At 42.3% G+C, this 17,746-nt stretch overlaps 1 protein-coding gene across 1 annotated transcript in view; it reads right to left on the bottom strand.

The window, feature by feature from the left end:
- LOC134354620 (probable voltage-dependent R-type calcium channel subunit alpha-1E) overlaps positions 1-17,746 on the bottom strand; it is a 484,959-nt gene that overhangs the window by 4,980 nt on the left and 462,233 nt on the right. The window contains exons 42-43 of the mRNA XM_063063634.1: positions 1,539-1,643; positions 494-662 (exon numbers count right to left, since the gene is read on the bottom strand). Coding sequence (XP_062919704.1) covers positions 494-662; positions 1,539-1,643 — 274 coding nt within the window. The remainder of the gene's footprint in view (positions 1-493; positions 663-1,538; positions 1,644-17,746) is intronic.

Here is a 17,746-nt window from a genome sequence, read left to right as displayed (position 1 = left end):
TGCATTCTGTGCATTGTTTTTCACTTTGGATGTACTGATGTTCTGAAATGATCTGTATGGATGGCAAGCAAAATAGAGCTTTTCATTGTATTTCAGTACTTGTGTCAATAATAAATCAATACCTATTCTAATGCTTAGAGAAGGCAAACGGCCAGGGAGGCTGTGTGTAATGACATGGAATCAGATGTACTGTTGGTCAAACAGCAGTGGAGGGGAGAGAAACAGGTCTGGTGTTTCAGGTGATATCGTTCATGTTTACAAAATATCTTTATTTTCCTTCAACGTGAGACTTGACTCCAGCATTTCATGCTGGTTGACTGTGCCAGAACAATTGGATGGGTGGAATTCACGTGAGTATCGGTGGGATTAGAAATGTGGCATAGTAACCGATTGACCTACAAGGTCACCCATGTTTATTGTTTGAAGTTTGTGAGGTGTAATTGAAACTCAGTCCGTCCTTACTCACCCAGTCGGGACAAGTGCAAAATCCTACCTGCATTTGAAGATCTGACGGATGACCTCAGATGTCGTCGGCTCCATTTTTGGTAAAGGTCCTCTGGACCAGCTCTTTCCAAAGAGTACTCATTGAGCCAGGCGCTGTTTGTGTGGTTGGCAGTAAACGTGGAGAAGGAACGCTTCATGGGGCTTGGATCTTCAGTGGACTGTCATCACAAGAACAACAAATATCTAACTCTTCAGCCAGCTGAGCCATGTATTAAGGCATACGTATTAACAGCAGTCATTTTAATTTCAACACTTTCACAACCTGGCTCTTTGCTCTTGCACTTATGTTATATAAAACTGGAGCATTGGCAACTCTTCAACCTCCCGAAATTCTGCCCAATTACATGAGCTTCTCCGTAGATCAGCTGGAACGCCTGGTAGTGTGTTGGCAGTTGGAACCACACAGAGGGTGGTGGTTAACTTGAATGTACCTCCAGAGGAGGCAGATAACATTACTCCGCATTTGGGCAGGTATTTGGATAGGAAAGGTGTTAATGTGGACGATTGGGATTAGTGTAATGGATAGCATGGAGGAGGTGGGCTGAAAGGGCCCTTTCCTCTCCTCACAGATTTCTATGATTCTCTGTAATTTAATTGTCTTCTCGAATGAGGTCCCTTTAAATCCAAATTGAATATCTCTGCGTTATTGACCTATATTCTATCATTTTCCAGCTTCCTTAAAATCTCATAAAATGACATGTTGCAGATTGACTCACGTACATTGAGGTCAAACAAGAATGCAAGTGTAAATTCACCCGGGGCAAATGGGATAATTTTTTCACAGCCAATGGCTTTGACAGGGAAACAGTTTACACTGAACAGCTAAGACAGAGAAAAGATTTAATATTTTATGAATTGTTTCTGTAGATGGAATAGGGACATATGTTTCCCCCAGATTATAGATACAATCATCCATCAAGTTAACAGCAAAATAGATTGCAGAGAGTGGTTTGTAGAAATTTCCAGGTAGCACAGAAAGAAATAGAGAACAAAAACACAATTGATTTCTGAATGGGGAGGAAACCAGCATTTACCTCGGACTCAGTTTCTAGTCGGGGCATGGATACTGCCCGGCCCTGGTTTTCAATGGGGAGATAGTGACCATAATGAGGATATTCTACTTTCATTTTCTTTAGTTCCTGTATATTACAAACCAAAATAAAACAATGAATATTGCTGAATATCCGATAAACAGGTAAATTTTAAACACTTCAAAATCTTGTGTGCAGACCAAACATTACAAAATTGGCCACAATTTTCAGTTATTCTGTTTACATTTCCATTAGAAACCCTGTGTATAATGTGAAAGCAACACACACACACACACAAAATGCTGGAGGAACTTAGCAGGTCAGGCAGCATCTATAGAAAAGAGTACAGTCGACATTCCGGGCTGAAACCCTTCGGCAGGACGGAAGATTTAAACTTCTTCAGAGTAGGCATCTCTGGAAGAGACTTCACAGTGCAGTAATCCAATCCAGACATTTTGTGTGTGTTGCTTGGATTTCCAGCATCTGCAGATTTTCTCTTGTTTGTGTAATGTAGAAACTCTATACAGATGTAAACATGTCCTTCACCATTCTAGACTAATGATTCATAACAGTTTACTTAATGTTTTTTCAAAACCTATGGCTATCATTCCTTTCACTGTAAACTGGAATTTCTATACTCAAACTGTAATTTAATTTAAAAAAAAACAGAAACATATTTAATTCACGTAGCAATGTGGAATTTACCTACTGAAATATCTATAATGCACATTCATTTAAAACCCCAAAATGAGTAATCAGAACCGAGTAATGAGAATCTGAAGGGAAAGGTCATATAAAGATAACAGAGTACCTCCAAATAGAATTGGAAAAGAGAAAATAGTAATTAATACCAAGAATATGCAGACTGTTAACTGGATAAAGGCAACACTCAGTGCAAGATTGGTAGATTATTGGCACGATAATAGCCAAACCAACACACACAAAATGCTGGAGGAACTCAGAAGGTCAAGCAGCATCCATGAAAATGAATGAACAGTCAACATGGGGCCCATGTGGGTGTTCATGGCTACCCCTTGAGTTTTGAGAATGTGGCAGGAGTCAAAGGAGAAATTGTTGAGGGTGGGGACCAATTCTACTAGATAGAGGAAGGTGGGTGTGGAGGGGAACTGGTTAGTTCTTTTATTGAGAAAGAAATATCCAAGCAATCATACAGGAAGGAAGCAAGTTCTTTAGACCACCAGGTCAATGCTGTCAATTACCCATTTACACGAATCTGTTATTCTCCCCATGTGTACAGTTCTGGTCACTGAATTATAGGAAAGATGTCAATAAAATTGAGAGAGTATAGAGGAGATTTACTAAAATGTTGCCTGGGTTTCATCTAAGTTACAGAGAAAGGTTGAACAAGTTAGGTCTTTATTCTTTGGAGCGTAGAAGGTTGAGGGGGGATTTGATAGAGGTAATTATGAGGGGGATAGATAGAGTTGATGTGGATAGACTTTCTCCATTGAGAGTGGGGGAGATTCAAACAAGAGGACATGAGTTGAGAGTTAAAGGGCAAAAGTTTAGGGGTAACATGAGGGGGAACTTCTTTACTCAGAGAGTGGTGGCTGCCTGGAACAAGCTTCCAGCAGAAGTGGTTGAGGCAGGTTCTATGTTGTCGTTTAAAGTTAAATTGGATAGATGCATGGACAGGAGAGTTATGGGCTGAGTGCAGGTCGGTGGGACTAGGTGAGAGTAAGAGTTCGGCATGGACTAGAAGGGCCGAGATGGCCTGTTTCCCTGCTGTAATTGTTATATGGTTACATCAACTCCTTCCCCGCTCCCAGAGTACACCACTCACCTACACACGAGGGGAAATTTGTAGTGGGCAATTAACCCATCAACCCACATAACTTTGGCATCCAGTGGAAACACAAGTAGTCACAGGGAGAACGTGCAAACTCCACACAAACAGCACTTAAGACCAGAAGTGACCCTGAGTCTCTAGCTTGGTGAACAGCAACTCTATTAGCTACAACACTGTGCTACCCAGCACTGGAACAATGTCGCAAAGTAACCAACATTCACAATTAAATGTTCCAGGATACAACAATACTTTAAAAGGAGTAGACGAAACAGAAATTGAGGAAGCCCTGGAAATAAAGATCATGATAAAGTTGGCAGAGAGGAGGAGTCCTATTCCAGGAAATCAAAGGTTCAATTTAATGTCAGAGAAATGTATACAATATACATCCTGAAATGCTTTTTCTTTGCATTAAACATCCACGAAAACAGAGAAGTGCCCCAAAGAATGAACAGCAGTTAAATGTGAGAACCCCAAAGTCCCACCACCCCCCTGCTCCCCCTCCCACATGTAAGCAGCAGCAAGGCATGAAGTTAACTGGGGTAAAGCTAAGAAACTGATGGGAGTTGTTAATAGGCACCCAAACTGTCATGACAGTGGTGAGTTTGGTTTACTGTAAATCAGGAAATTGGATGACCATTTGCAAAGGAGAATACAAATACCATGAAGGGTTTAAAGCTAGACTAACTCGGCAAGCCAAACAAGCAGTAATTGTTTGGAGAATGACATTTTAAAATGTTTTTATTTAGAGGTACAAAGCAGAATGGGCCATTCCGCCCCTTTGAGCACACCACCCAACAACCCTGATTAATCCCTAACTTAATCATGGGGCAATTTACAATGACTAATTAACCTATTCGGTACGTCTTTGGACTATGGGAGGAAACTGGAGCATCTGGAGAAAACTCAAGCATTCCTTACAGAAGACACTAGGACTGAACTCCAAATTTTGATGCTCCAAGCTGTAACAGCGCTAACTGCTTATACTTAGAGGAATGGAATAAAACTAGCTTTTCTCCAATCCTCCAGCGACTGTGGCTAAGTATGTTTTAAATACCCAATCTGCCTCAGGACAGCAAGCAATTCTTCCTCTGTAATCCAAGCACAGCCCATCTATAGACTTTGTGTCCATCACCCGAGAAAATATAGATGCAAAAAATAACATTTAAGACCTCCCCCATCTCTTTCAGCTCCATGCATTGATTACCATTCTGATCTTTCAGAGGACCAGTTTTGTCCCTTGCAAACCTTTTGCTCTCAATGTATCTGTAGAATCCCTTTGGATTCTAACAAAAGAGTCAACTGAAGGTGAATTAAGAAAGTTACAGGATGATGCCACCACTGTCTCCATGCTGTCACCATGAACCGTTCTTCAACAGAGGGTAAACAGGTGTTGGTGCCAACCTCTTTGTGCATCTGGTTGGAAAGCATATTGGACCAAGGAAGGTCCATGCTGCTCAAGGAAATCATGAAAGTGATGAAAGCAGTGGTCCAACTACAACAGTTTTTGTAGGCAACATCAGAGAAAGCTTCTGATATGTTAGGCAGGCAGTTACTTGGAAAATGTGGCTTAGTTTTAAGCTGGAAGAGAATTCAAAGAGCTGAAGTGAGTATAAAGAACCAAAATCTACTCTGCTTGCATTAAGGTTATTTGCATGAACTTTAAGTGAGAGACAAAAAGCTGCTTGTAAAAGCAGATGCAAAGACCAAAGTCCAGCTGGATGAATGGAAGACCTAAACAGAAGGAGTCGATGGAGATACGAAAACAGAGGATTTGTTAGATGATGTTGTGGATGAGGAAACAAAGAGGCGAGATCAAATCATAAATAAAGCAATAGAAGGATTAACAAGAGAACATTCCAGACCACTAAATGGGCCTTCCCAAGATCAAAATGTCACAAACTAGAAGAAAAAGAAAGGAGAAGAAAGGTGTTCGGAGCAGTCACAGAGTCAACTCCTACAATTTTTGTAGAATGCCTATGAGATGCCTTTTTAGAGCAGCTCATGGTTGAGCCCAAGAGGGGATCAGCTATTCTGGATTGGGTATGAAACAGAATTGATTAGAGAGCTTAAGGTAAAGGAACACTTGGGGGAAGTGATAGAATTCATCCTGCAAATGTGATAGAATAGGAGGGGCAAGAGGTGGAGGTGGTGCATTGCTTGCCAGAGAAAATATAACAGCAGTGCTCTGACTGGATGGATTAGTGGACTCGTCTAGGGAGGCCATTTGGGTGGAATTGAGAAACAGGAAAGGTGTTGTGACGCTTATAGGGGTGTATTATAGACCACCTAATGGGGATCGAGAACTGGAGGAGCAAATTTGTAAGGAGATAGCAGATATCTGTTGTAAGCACAAGGTTGTGATTGTGGGACATTTTAATTTTCCACACATAGACTGGGAAGCCCATTTTGTAAAAGGGCTGGATGGTTTGGAGTTTGTAAAATGTGTGCAAGATAGTTTTTTTGCAGCAATACATAGAGGTACCAACTAGAGAAGGGGCAGTGTTGGATCTCCTGTTAGGGAATAAGATAGGGCAGGTGACGGAGATATGTGTTGGGGAGTACTTCGGGTCCAGTGATCACAATATCATTAGCTTCAAGATAATTATGGAGAAGGTTAGGACTGGACCTAGGATTGAGATTTTTGATTGGAGAAAGGCTAACTTTGAGGAGATGCGAAAGGATTTAGAAGGAGTGGGTTGGGACAATTTGTTTTATGGGAAGAATGTAATAGAGAAATGGAGGTCATTTAAAAGTGAAATTTTGAGGGTGCAGGATCTTTATGTTCCTGTTAGGTTGAGAGGAAAGGTTAAAAGTTTGAGAGAGCAATAGTTTTCAAGGGATATTGGAAACTTGGTTCAGAAAAAGATAAATATAGGCAGCTTGGAGTTAATGAGATGCTCGAGGAATATAAAGAATGTAAGAAGAATCTTAAGAAAGAAATTAGAAAAGCTAAAAGAAGATGCGAGGCTGCTTTGGCAAGTAAGTTGAAAATAAATCCAAAGGGTTTCTACAGTTATGTTAATAGCAAAAGGATAGTGAGGGATAAAATTGGTCCCTTAGAGAATCAGAGTGGATGGCTATGTGTGGAGCCAAAAGAGATGGGGGAGATTTTGAACAATTTCTTTTCTTTGGTATTCACTAAGGAGAAGGATACAAGAAGGGTAGTTATGGAAAGTATGATGATTAAAGAAGAGGAAGTACTGGCGCTTTTAAGGAATATAAAAGTGGATAAGTCTCCGGGTCAGGACAAGATATTCCCTAGGACCTTGAGGGAAGTTAGTGTGGAAATAGCAGGGGCACTGACAGAAATATTTCAAATGTCATTAGAAACGGGGATGGTGCCGGAGGATTGGCGTATTGCTCATGTGGTTCCATTGTTTAAAAAGGGTTCTAAGAGTAAACCTAGCAATTATCGGCCTGTGGGTTTGACATCAGTGGTGGGTAAACTGATGGAAGGTATTCTTAGAGATGGAATATATAATTATCTGGATAGACAGGGTCTGATTAGGAACAGTCAGCATGGATTTGTGTGTGGAAGATCATGTTTGACAAATCTTATTGAATTTTTTGATGAGGTTACTAAGAAAGTTGACGAAGGTAAAGTGGTGGATGTTGTCTATATGGACTTCAGTAAGGCCTTTGACAAGGTTCCACACGGAAGGTTAGTTAGGAAGGTTCAATTGTTAGGCATTAATATCGAAGTAGTAAAATGGATTTAGCAGTGGCTAGATGGGAGACGCCAGAGAGTAGTGGTGGATAACTGTGTGTCAGATTGGAGGAGAGTGTGTAGCGGTGTGCCTCAGGGATCTGTACTGGGTCCAATGTTGTTTGTCATATATATTAATGATCTGGATGATGGGTGGAAAATTGGATTAGTAAGTATGCAGATGATACTAAGAAAGGTGGTGTTGTAGATAATGAAGTAGGTTTTCAAAGCTTGCAGAGAGATTTAGGCCAGTTAGAAGAGTGGGCTGAAAGATGGTAGATGGAGTTTAATGCTGAAAAATGTGAGGTGCTACATTTTGGTAGGACTAATCAAAATAGGACATACATGGTGTATGGTAGGGCATTGAAAAATGCTGTAGAACAGAGGGATCTAGGAATAATGGTGCATAGTTCCCTGAAAGTGGAATCTGATGTGGATAGGGTGGTGAAGAAAGCTTTTGGCATGCTGGCCTTTATTAATCAGAGCATTGAGTATAGGAGTTGAGACGTAATGTTGGAATTGTATAAGGCATTGGTAAGGCCAAATTTGGAGTACTGTGTACAGTTCTGGTCACCGAATTATAGGAAAGATGTCAATAAAATTGAGAGAGTACAGAGGAGGTTTACTAAAATGTTGCCTGGGTTTCATCTCCTTAGTTACAGAGAAAGGTTGAACAAGTTGGGTCTTCATTCTTTGGAACGTAGAAGGTTGAGGGGGGACTTGATAGAGGTGTTTAAAATTATGAGGGGGATTGATAGTGTTGACGTGGATAGGGTTTTTCCATTGAGAGTGGGTGAGATTCAAACAAGAGGATATGAGTTGAGAGATAAAGGGCAAAAGTTTAGGGGTAACATGAGGAGGAACTTCTTTACTCAGAGAGTGGTAGCTGTGTGGAACGAGCTTCCAGCAGAAGTGGTTGAGGCAGGTTCAATGTTGTCGTTTAAAGTTAAATTGGATAGATATATGGACAGGAAAGGAATGGAGGGTTATGGGCTGAGTGCAGGTCGGTGGGACTAGGTGAGAGTAAGAGTTTGGCATGGACTAGAAAGGCCGAGATGGCCTGTTTCCGTGCTGTAATTGTTATATGTTATATGTTACAATGTTAATTTGAGAAGAAGATGCTGAAGCCAGATAATCAGTAGAATTACAGAGGCATGAGAGAGGAGCTGGCCAAAATTGACTGAAGAGAACACTGGCAGGGATGATGACAGAGGTGCAATGGCTGGAACTTATGAGAACAATTCACAAGATGCAAGATCGATACATCCCAAAAAAGATGAAGTATTCTAAAACAACAGGAATTCTGCAGATGCTGGAAATTCAAGCAATACACATAAAAGTTGCTGGTGAACGCAGCAGGCCAGGCAGCATCTCTAGGAAGAGGTGCAGTCGACGTTTCAGGCCGAGACCCTTCGTCAGGACGTTAGAAGTATTCTAAAGGCAGAGTGACACAACTGTGGCTAACAAGAGAACCCAAAGCCAACATAAAAGCCAAAAAGAGAGCATATAATACAGCAAGAATTAGTGGGAAGTTAGAGGATTGGGAAGCTTTTAAAGACCAGCAGAAGTTGACTGAAAAGGTCATAAAGAAGGAAAAGATGGAATACGAAAATAAGCTAGCTAATAATTAAATTAAAGAGGATACCAAGAGTTTCTTCAGATATATAAAGTGTAAAAGAGAGGCAAGAATCAGACTGCTGGAATATGATGCTGGAGAGGTAGTAATGGAGAATGAGGAAATGGCAGATGAATTTAAGAAGTATTTTGCATCAGTCTTCACTGTGGAGGACACAAGGTTCAAAACTGTCAGGGAAGAATTGAGTGAAGTTGCCATTACTAGGGAGAAAGTACTGAGAAACTGAAAGGTCTGAAGGCACATAAGTCATCTGGGCCAGATGGTCTATACCCTAGGATTCTCAAGGAGCTGGCTGAAGAGATTGGAGTCATTAGAAATGATCTTTCAAGAATCAATAGTTCCAGAGGACTGGAAAATTACAAATGTCACTCCACTCTTCAAGAAGGGAGAGAGACAAAAGAAAGGAAATTATAGGCCAGCTAGTCTGACCTCAGTGGTTGGGAAGATGTCGAAGTTGATCGTTAAGTACGTACTTTCGAGGTACTTGGAGGCACATGATAAAGTAGGCCGAAGTCAGCATTGTTTCCTTAAGGGAAAACCTTGCCTGACAAATTTGGTGAAACTCGTTGAAGAAATAACAAGCAGTTTAGACAAAGGAGAATCAGCAGATGATGTGTACTTTGATTTTCTGAAGGCTTTTGACAAAGTGCCTCACATGAGGTTGCTTAAGAAGTTCAGAACCTGTGGCATTACGGGAAAGATTCAATCATGGATAGAGCATTGGTTGAATGGCAGAAGTCAAAGACTGTGAATAAAGGGAGTCTTTTCTGGTTTGCTGCCAATGACTAGTGGTGTCTCACAGGGGTCTGTGTTGGTACTGTTTCTTTTTACATTACATGTCAATGATTTGGATGAAGGAATTGATGGCTTTGTGGCAAAATTTGTGGAAGATACGATGATAGTTGGAGGGGCTTGTAGAGAAAGCAGAGAGGCTACAGAAGGACTTAGACAGATTAGCAGAATGAGTAAGGAAGTGACAGATGGAAGTGTACGGTTATGCACTTTGGTAGCAGAAATAAAAACATAGACTATTTTCTAAATGGAGAAAAAATTCAAAAACCTGAGGTGCAAAGGGACTTGGGAGTCTTTGTGCAAGATTCCTTAAAGGTTAATTTGCAGATTGAGTTGGTGGTGAGGAAGGCAAATGCAATGCTAGCATTCAGTACAAGAGGATTAGAATATAAAAGCAAGTATGTAATGCTAAGACCTTATAAGGCACCAGTACTATGAATATTTTTGGGCCCCTTATATAAGAAAGGATGTGCTTACATTGGAGAGGATTCAAAGGAGTTTAAGGAGGCTTATTATACGAAGAGCATTTGATGACTGTGAGTCTGCACTTACTGGAAATAAGAAGAATGAGCATGGATCTCACTGAAATCTAATGAACTTTGAAAGGCCTTGATAGAGTGGATGTCAAGAGGATGTTTTCTCCAGTGGACACAGCCTCAGAAAAGAGGGATGTCCATTTAGAAAGGAGATGAGGAGGAATTTCTTAGCCAGAGTGGTGAATCTGTGGAATTCCAGAGATGGCTGTGGAGGACAAGCCATTGGGTATACTTAAGGCAGAGGTTGATAGATTCTTAATTAATCAGGGTATGAAGGGATAGAGGAAGAAGGTGGGAGATTGGGGCACAGAGGGAAATGGATCAGCCATGAAGAAATGCCAGAGTGGATTTGATGGATCAAGCAAACATAATTCTGCTCCTATCTCTTATGGTCTTCTTTCAGACGCCCGTCTTTTCCTTTTGAATTAGTTCAATGTTTTTAGGTTACAAACACAACAACACCAAGATTGGCGGTACAGTAGAGAGTGAGGAAGACTATCAAACCTTGCAGCATGGTCTGGACCAGTGGGAAAAATGGACTGAAAAATAGCAGATGGAATTTAATTCAGACAAGTGTGATGTGTTACACTTTGGCAGGACCAGCTGGGTAGGTCTTTCATGGTGACCAGTTGGACACTGAGGAGTGTGGTGGAAGAGAAGCATCTGGGAATACAGATCCATAATTTCTTGATAGTAGCACCACAGGTTGATAAGTTTGTAAAGAAAGCTTTTGGCACGTTGCCTTTCATAAGTCAATGCACTGAGTACAGGAGTTGGGACATTATGTTTACATTGCATGAGAGGCTGCTCACCCTCTCAATTAAGAATGCTGTGATCTAGATCTGAGATGTTCTTGACCCTGGCACCTGGGAGACAACATACCATCCAGAAATCTCATTCTTGTTCACAGAACCCACTGTCCATTCCGCTAACCAGTGAATCGTCTCTTTTGCCCCTTTCAATTCTGAGCCACATAGACAGACTCAGTGCCAGAGAGCTGACTGCTGTGGCTTTCGTCTTGAAGTTCATACCCCTCAACAGTATCTGAAGTGGTCGCGAGGAGCAGTCACAGGTGTTCCCTGCACTGGTTGCCAATCCCCTTTACCCCTCTCAGTCACTCAGTTACCTGTGTCCTGCACTTGAGGTGTAACTATCTCCGTTTACCACCGGTCAATAAACCCGTCAGTGATGTGCAGTTCATCCAGCTCTGGCTCCAATTCCTGTGCCTGGTCTGCAAGAAGCGGCAGCTGAATGCACTTCTTGTAGTTCTTGTCATCAGGGAGACTGGAGGTCTCCCTGCCTTCCCACAGCCCACAACAGGAGCATTCTACTGTCCTGCTTGGTATTCCCACTGCTCTAACTGTGCAATAAGTAAAAAACAAAGAAAACAAATTACCTGAAATCTACCTACAGCTTTCACTTCTCACTGAAGCCTGTGTAACACTCTGTAAGGTTTCACTGCTAATGTAATGGTTTCTCTGTAGCAGCAGTGTGGGTCATGACTAGAGATAACGGGGGCTTTGGAATGTGCGCCATCCAGTGAGGAGCATGTTGTTTCTTCTTGTGTGTCTGAGAGAAGGTATTCATGGTGTTGTTTCTTCTTGTGTATCTGAGAGAAGGTATTCATGTCGGTGAGAGATGAAGAGAGAAGACGCAAGTGGAGAGAGTTGGTAGACCGCAGGACATAGTGGACTTGGAGTGAGGGTCTGGGAGTCGACGCCACTCGGAGGTCAATGGGGAACGAATGGATGAACACCCATGAGCTCCAACGTGCACATTAGACTGTTTAATTAAAATGGGCCCTTTTTCTTTTTATTTTCTTTACTAACCCTAAAGTCAGATTAAGAATTATAAAGCTCAATTGTTTAATTGCATATGGTGTACTGTCTGATATTTTGCGGTACTGATTTGTAACCGGGCAACAGCATCCACACAAATGAGATTTCTCAGTTTGGCTGGGCCAGAGGCTGGCTTCCCCTAGACAAACGCATGTTGGCCGAGCCTGAGGGTTACACCTGTATGAGACAAAGCCTGAACTTTCCACTCTAAACCTGTGCCACTCACACAGTGGCCACTCCACTTAAACATAACTTGTTATTATTGGCTCTTGCTAAGTGCTTACATAATCCATGGTTAGTGGTGCGCAGAATGTCCCAACTGCCCCTGCTCGCTGTTTAAAAATCTTCCTTTCACTGTGTACAATCCAATGGCTTCCAGCGATCTGTGGTGTGTAGAATGTCCCGAATGAACCCGTCTTTTGCCTCTCAGAGAAGTTTATCCACTCTCTCCTCATAGCACATGCCCTCTAATCCTGGCAGCATTCTGGTAAACCTCTTCTGCACTCTCTCCAAAGCCTCCAAATTATTCCTGTACTGGGGTAAACAGGACTGAATGCAATACTCTAGATACAGTCTAACTGGGGTTTTATAGAGCTGCAACGTCACTTCTTGGCTCTTAAACACAATGCTCAACTAATAAAGGAGTTTTGAAGGAGGTAAGTGAGAGGATTACTGGGCTCCTTTGTGTCCTCACTAGCAACAGGAGAGGTGCTGATGCACTGGAAAATAGCAAATATTGTGCCTTTGTTCAAGAAAGGAAATGCTGTCAGCTCACGTCACTGGTAAATAAGCTGTCAGAAAGGAGACTGAGGATAGGATTCGTGTGCATTTGGAAAGGCATGGGCTGTTTAAGGACAGTTATGATGGCTTTATGCAGGCCAAGTCATGCCTTATAAACGTGACTGAGTTTTTGAGGCAACAAATATGCTTGATGAGGGTAAAGCAGTGGATGTTATCTGCCTGGATGTTAGCAAGGCATGTTATAAGGATGTTTGTGGTAGGTTGATTCAGAAGATAAATATGCTTAGGATCTAAGGTGAAATGCAAGTTTAGATTCAGAACTGGTTTGCCCATAGAAGAGGAAAGGTAAGGGCTGAAAGCCTGTTATTCTGACTGGAGGTCTGTGACCAGTGGTTTCTCACAAGGATCAATGCTGGGACCTCTGTTTGTGACATATATCACTAATCTGGATGAAAATGTAAATGGATGGATTAGCGAGTAAGCAGATGACACCAAAATTCGTGGGACTGTGGTCAGCGTGAAGGACTGGAAAGAATACAGCAGGCAGGGAGCAGTTACAGATATGTTTAGAGAAGTGGAAGATGGAATTTAATCTGCACAGGTGTGTGGTGTTGTACTTTGGGAGGACAAATTAAAGGAGAAAGTATTCAGCATTGAATTAGGGAGGGATCTTGGGTTCCAGGTCCATAGTTCTTTGAAAGTGGCTAGACAAGTGGATAAGGTGGGAAAGAAGGTATATGGGAAGCTTGCCTTCATTGGCAGGCATGTTTGAGTAAAATAATAAGGAAGTTTAGCTGCAGCTATACAAAACTTTAGTCAGACCCCACTTGAAGTATTCTAAGCAGTTCTGATTGCCCCATTATAGGAAGGATGTAGAGACTGAGGATGAGAGGGGGTTCAGAAGAGATTTATCAGGATGCTATCTGGATTAGATGGTATGGCCTATAAGGTAAGGTTAAACAATCTAGTGTTGTTCTCTGGTCTCACTGTAGAGAGGCTGAGCGGAGACCACAAGACTATAAGATCATGGCTGATCCAATTTTCCTCAACACCAATCTCCTCTGCATTGAACATACTGTACATAAAAACTTAAGCTCCACAGCTGATTGTGGCAATGAATTCCAGATTCAGCACTCTTTGGCTAAAGAAATTCCTCCTCATCTCTGTTCTAAAAGGACACCTCTCTATTTTGAGGCTATGTCCTTTGGTCTTAGACACTTCCACCATAGGAAATATCCTCTCCATATCCACTCTATCAAGGCCTTTCACCGTTCGATAGGTTTCAATTAGGTCATCCCTCATTATTCTAGATTCTGGTGAGTAGACCTGATAGAAGGTTTTATAATTATGAGTGACATACAGTAGGTAGAGTAGACAGTCAGAATCCTTACCCCTGGGTAGAAATGCCAAACACGAGAGCACATGCTTTTACGGTTAGGGACAAGATAGAAGGTGATGCGAGGGGCATGTTTTTAATGCAGAGTGTGATTGGTACCTGGAATAGGTTACCAGGGGGTAGTAGAGAAAGGAGGCTTTTAGATATGAATGTGAAGGTTGTTGGATTTGTGATTAGTGGTTGTAAGTTACAACAGGACATTGACAGAAAGCAGTAGTGGGCTGAGTAGTGACAGACGGAGTTTAAAACGGAAAAGTGTGAAGTGATTTAGATTGGAAATTCGAATTTGAAGGTAGTATAGAGGGTTTAATGGCAGAATTCTTAGCAGTGTGGAGGAACAGAAGGATCTTGGAGTCCATGTCCAGAGATCCCTCAAAGTTGCTGAGCAAATTGAAAGGGTGGTTAAAAAGGCATTTGGTGTGTTAGCCTTCATTAGTCAAGAGATTAATGTTGCAGCTCTATAAAAGCAACACACATAAAAGTTGCTGGTGAACGCAGCAGGCCAGGCAGCATCTCTAGGAAGAGGTGCAGTCGACGTTTCAGGCCGAGACCCTTCGTCAGGACCTCTTCCTAGAGATGCTGCCTGGCCTGCTGCGTTCACCAGCAACTTTTATGTGTGTTGCTTGAATTTCCAGCATCTGCGGAATTCCTGTTGTTTGCAGCCCTATAAAACCCTGGTTAGACCACACTTGGATTACTGTGTACAGTTCTGGTCACCTCATCATGGGAAAGAAATGGAAGCTTTAGAGAGGGTGTAGAGTAGATTTGCCATGATGCTGCCTGGGAGAGAATTTTTTTATGAGGATAGGTTGAGTGAGCTAGGGCTTTTCTCTTTGGGGTGAAGGAAGATGAGAGGTGACTTGATAGAGGAGTACAAGACGATGAGACATTGATTGAGTGGCTAGCCAGAGACTTTTTAACAGGGCAGATATGGCTAATATGGGCAGGCATAATTTTAAGGTGATTTGAGGAAAGTACAGGGGGATATCAGAGGTCATTGAAAGTGGGCATGCAGGTACAGCAGGCGGTGAAAAAGGCGAATGGTATGCTGGCATTTATAGCGAGAGGATTCGAGTACAGGAGCAGGGAGGTACTACTGCAGTTGTACAAGGCCTTGGTGAGACCACACCTGGAGTATTGTGTGCAGTTTTGGTCCCCTAATCTGAGGAAAGACATCCTTGCCATAGAGGGAGTACAAAGAAGGTTCACCAGATTGATTCCTGGGATGGCAGGACTTTCATATGAAGAAAGACTGGATGAACTGGGCTTGTACTCGTTGGAATTTAGAAGATTGAGGGGGGATCTGATTGAAACGTATAAAATCCTAAAGGGATTGGACAGACTAGATGCAGGAAGATTGTTCCCGATGTTGGGGAAGTCCAGAACGAGGGGCCACAGTTTGAGGATAGAGGGGAAGCCTTTTAGGACCGAGATTAGGAAAAACTTCTTCACACAGAGAGTGGTGAATCTGTGGAATTCTTTGCCACAGGAAACAGTTGAGGCCAGTTCATTGGCTATATTTAAGAGGGAGTTAGATATGGCCCTTGTGGCTACAGGGGTCAGGGGGTATGGAGGGAAGGCTGGGGTGGGGTTCTGAGTTGGATGATCAGCCATGATCATAATAAATGGCGGTGCAGGCTCGAAGGGCCGAATGGCCTACTCCTGCACCTATTTTCTATGTTTCTATGTTTCTATGTAAGTTTTACACATTGACTGTGTGGAATGCCCTGCCAGGGGTGGTGGTAGAAGCAGCTATATAAGGGACATTTAAGAAACTCTTCGATGGTTACATGGTTGATAGAAAAATGGAGGGCAATGTAATCAGGAAGGGTTAGATTGATCTTCAAATAGGTTAAAAGGTCAGCACCATCATGGGCTGAAGGGCCTTTGCTTTGCTATAGTGTTATATGTTCTAAGTGTTACAGATTGGTTCGTTTGCACAAATCTTGTTTATCTGTACATGGCTGTTCAATTTGACATTACCCTACAATCAATAAATCCACTACTAAGCTTAATGTGCCATGTTGATCTCTACGTAACATTAATCTTTGCTTGACTCTTTATCAATTTATATCAGGTAGTCTGTAGCGGCCATTTTATTTTATGCCTAGCCTGGTTATCTGTACAAACCTTGCTAATGCAAACAGGATTTGGTCATGTTGACCCAACGGGTTTAAACCCTGATCTTCACAATGTTCACGATCTTCATAACTGTTCATAGAGTCATAAAACACTACAGCACAGAAACAGGCCCTTTGGCCTATCTAGTCTGTACCGAACCATTAATCTGCCTAGTCCCATTGAGCTGCACCCAGACCACAGCCCACCAGACCCCTCCCATCCATGTGACGATCAAAATTATGCTTGAATGTTGAAATCAACCACTTGCAGTGGAAGCTCATTCCAAGCTTCTCCACCATTTGAGAGATGAAATTCCCTCTTGTGTTCCTCTTAAACATTTCACCTTTCACTCTTAATCCATGACCTTCAGTTGCAGTTTCACCCACCCTCAGAGGAAAAAAACCTGCTTGTATTTACCTCTGATAATTATTGGCTCATGGACCTCTGGTTTCTCTCTCCTGAAGTCCACAATTAGTTCCTTGGTCTTGTTGACATTGAGTGAGAGGTTGTTGTTATTATACCACTCAGCCAAATTTTCAATCTCCCTCCTATACGCTGGTTCATCACCCCCTTTGATACAGCTCACAACAGGGGGGTCATCAGCAAACTTGTGTATTGTGTTGGAGGTGTACTTAGCCACACAGTCATAGATGTAAAGGGCTAACTACACATCTCTGTAGTACTCCTGTGCTAATAAAGATTGTGGAGGAGATGATTTTGCTAAGCTGAACTGACTGGGGTCTACAAGTGAAGAAATCCAAGATCCAATTAAATAAGCAGTTATTGAAGCCCAGGCCTTGGAGTTTACAGATTAGCTTTGAGGGGATGAGGGCGCTAATGCCAAACTGTAATCGATAAAGAGCATCCTGATGTGTGCGCCTTTGTTGTCCAGATGTTCCAGAGTTGTGTGAGGAGCCAATGCAATAGCAACTGCTGTTGACTTGTTGCTTCAGGAGGTGAACTGGAGCTGATCCAAGTTGCCACTCAGACAGGAGCTGATATGCTTCAACACCAGCCTTTCAAAACACTTCACAAAAACTGTGGATGTAAGTGCTACTGAGTGATAGTTATTTAGACAGGTTACCACACTATTCTTGGGAACCGGTACGACTGAAGCCTGCTTGAAGCAGGTGAGTACCACATACTGCTGAAATGAGAAGTTGAAGATATCAACTAGCCAGTTGGGTGGCACAGGTCTTTAGTACTCAGCCAGGTAATCCATCTGGACAAGATGCTTTCCTTGGATTCACTCTCTTCAAGGCAGTCTGCAAGTCATCTTCAGAAACTGAGACCAAAGAATCCTGGGAGACATGAGAGTGCATGATGGTTCCTCCCTGTTCTGGTGCTCAAAGCGAGCACAGAAAGCATTGAGCTCATCTGGAAACAAAGCGCTGTTGTCCCCTATTTTGTAAGATTTAGCTTTGTAGGAGGTTATGGTGTTCAAACCCTGCCACAGCTGTCGAGCATGTTTTGTCGATTCCAGTCTATTCCAGAATCTCCACTTTGCTGAGAGATGGCTCTCTGGAGATCATACCTGCACCCCTTGTAGCATTCTTGATCTCCAGACTTGAATGCCTCTGATCTGGCTCTCAGAAAATTCCAGATTGCATTGTTCTTCCAGGGCTTGTGACTGGG

This window comes from Mobula hypostoma, chromosome 12, assembly GCF_963921235.1.
Source record: "Mobula hypostoma chromosome 12, sMobHyp1.1, whole genome shotgun sequence".
Classification (NCBI taxonomy): domain Eukaryota; kingdom Metazoa; phylum Chordata; class Chondrichthyes; order Myliobatiformes; family Myliobatidae; genus Mobula; species Mobula hypostoma.
Note: the sequence above shows the minus strand (reverse complement) of the source record. Positions and strands in the feature narration are given on the sequence as shown.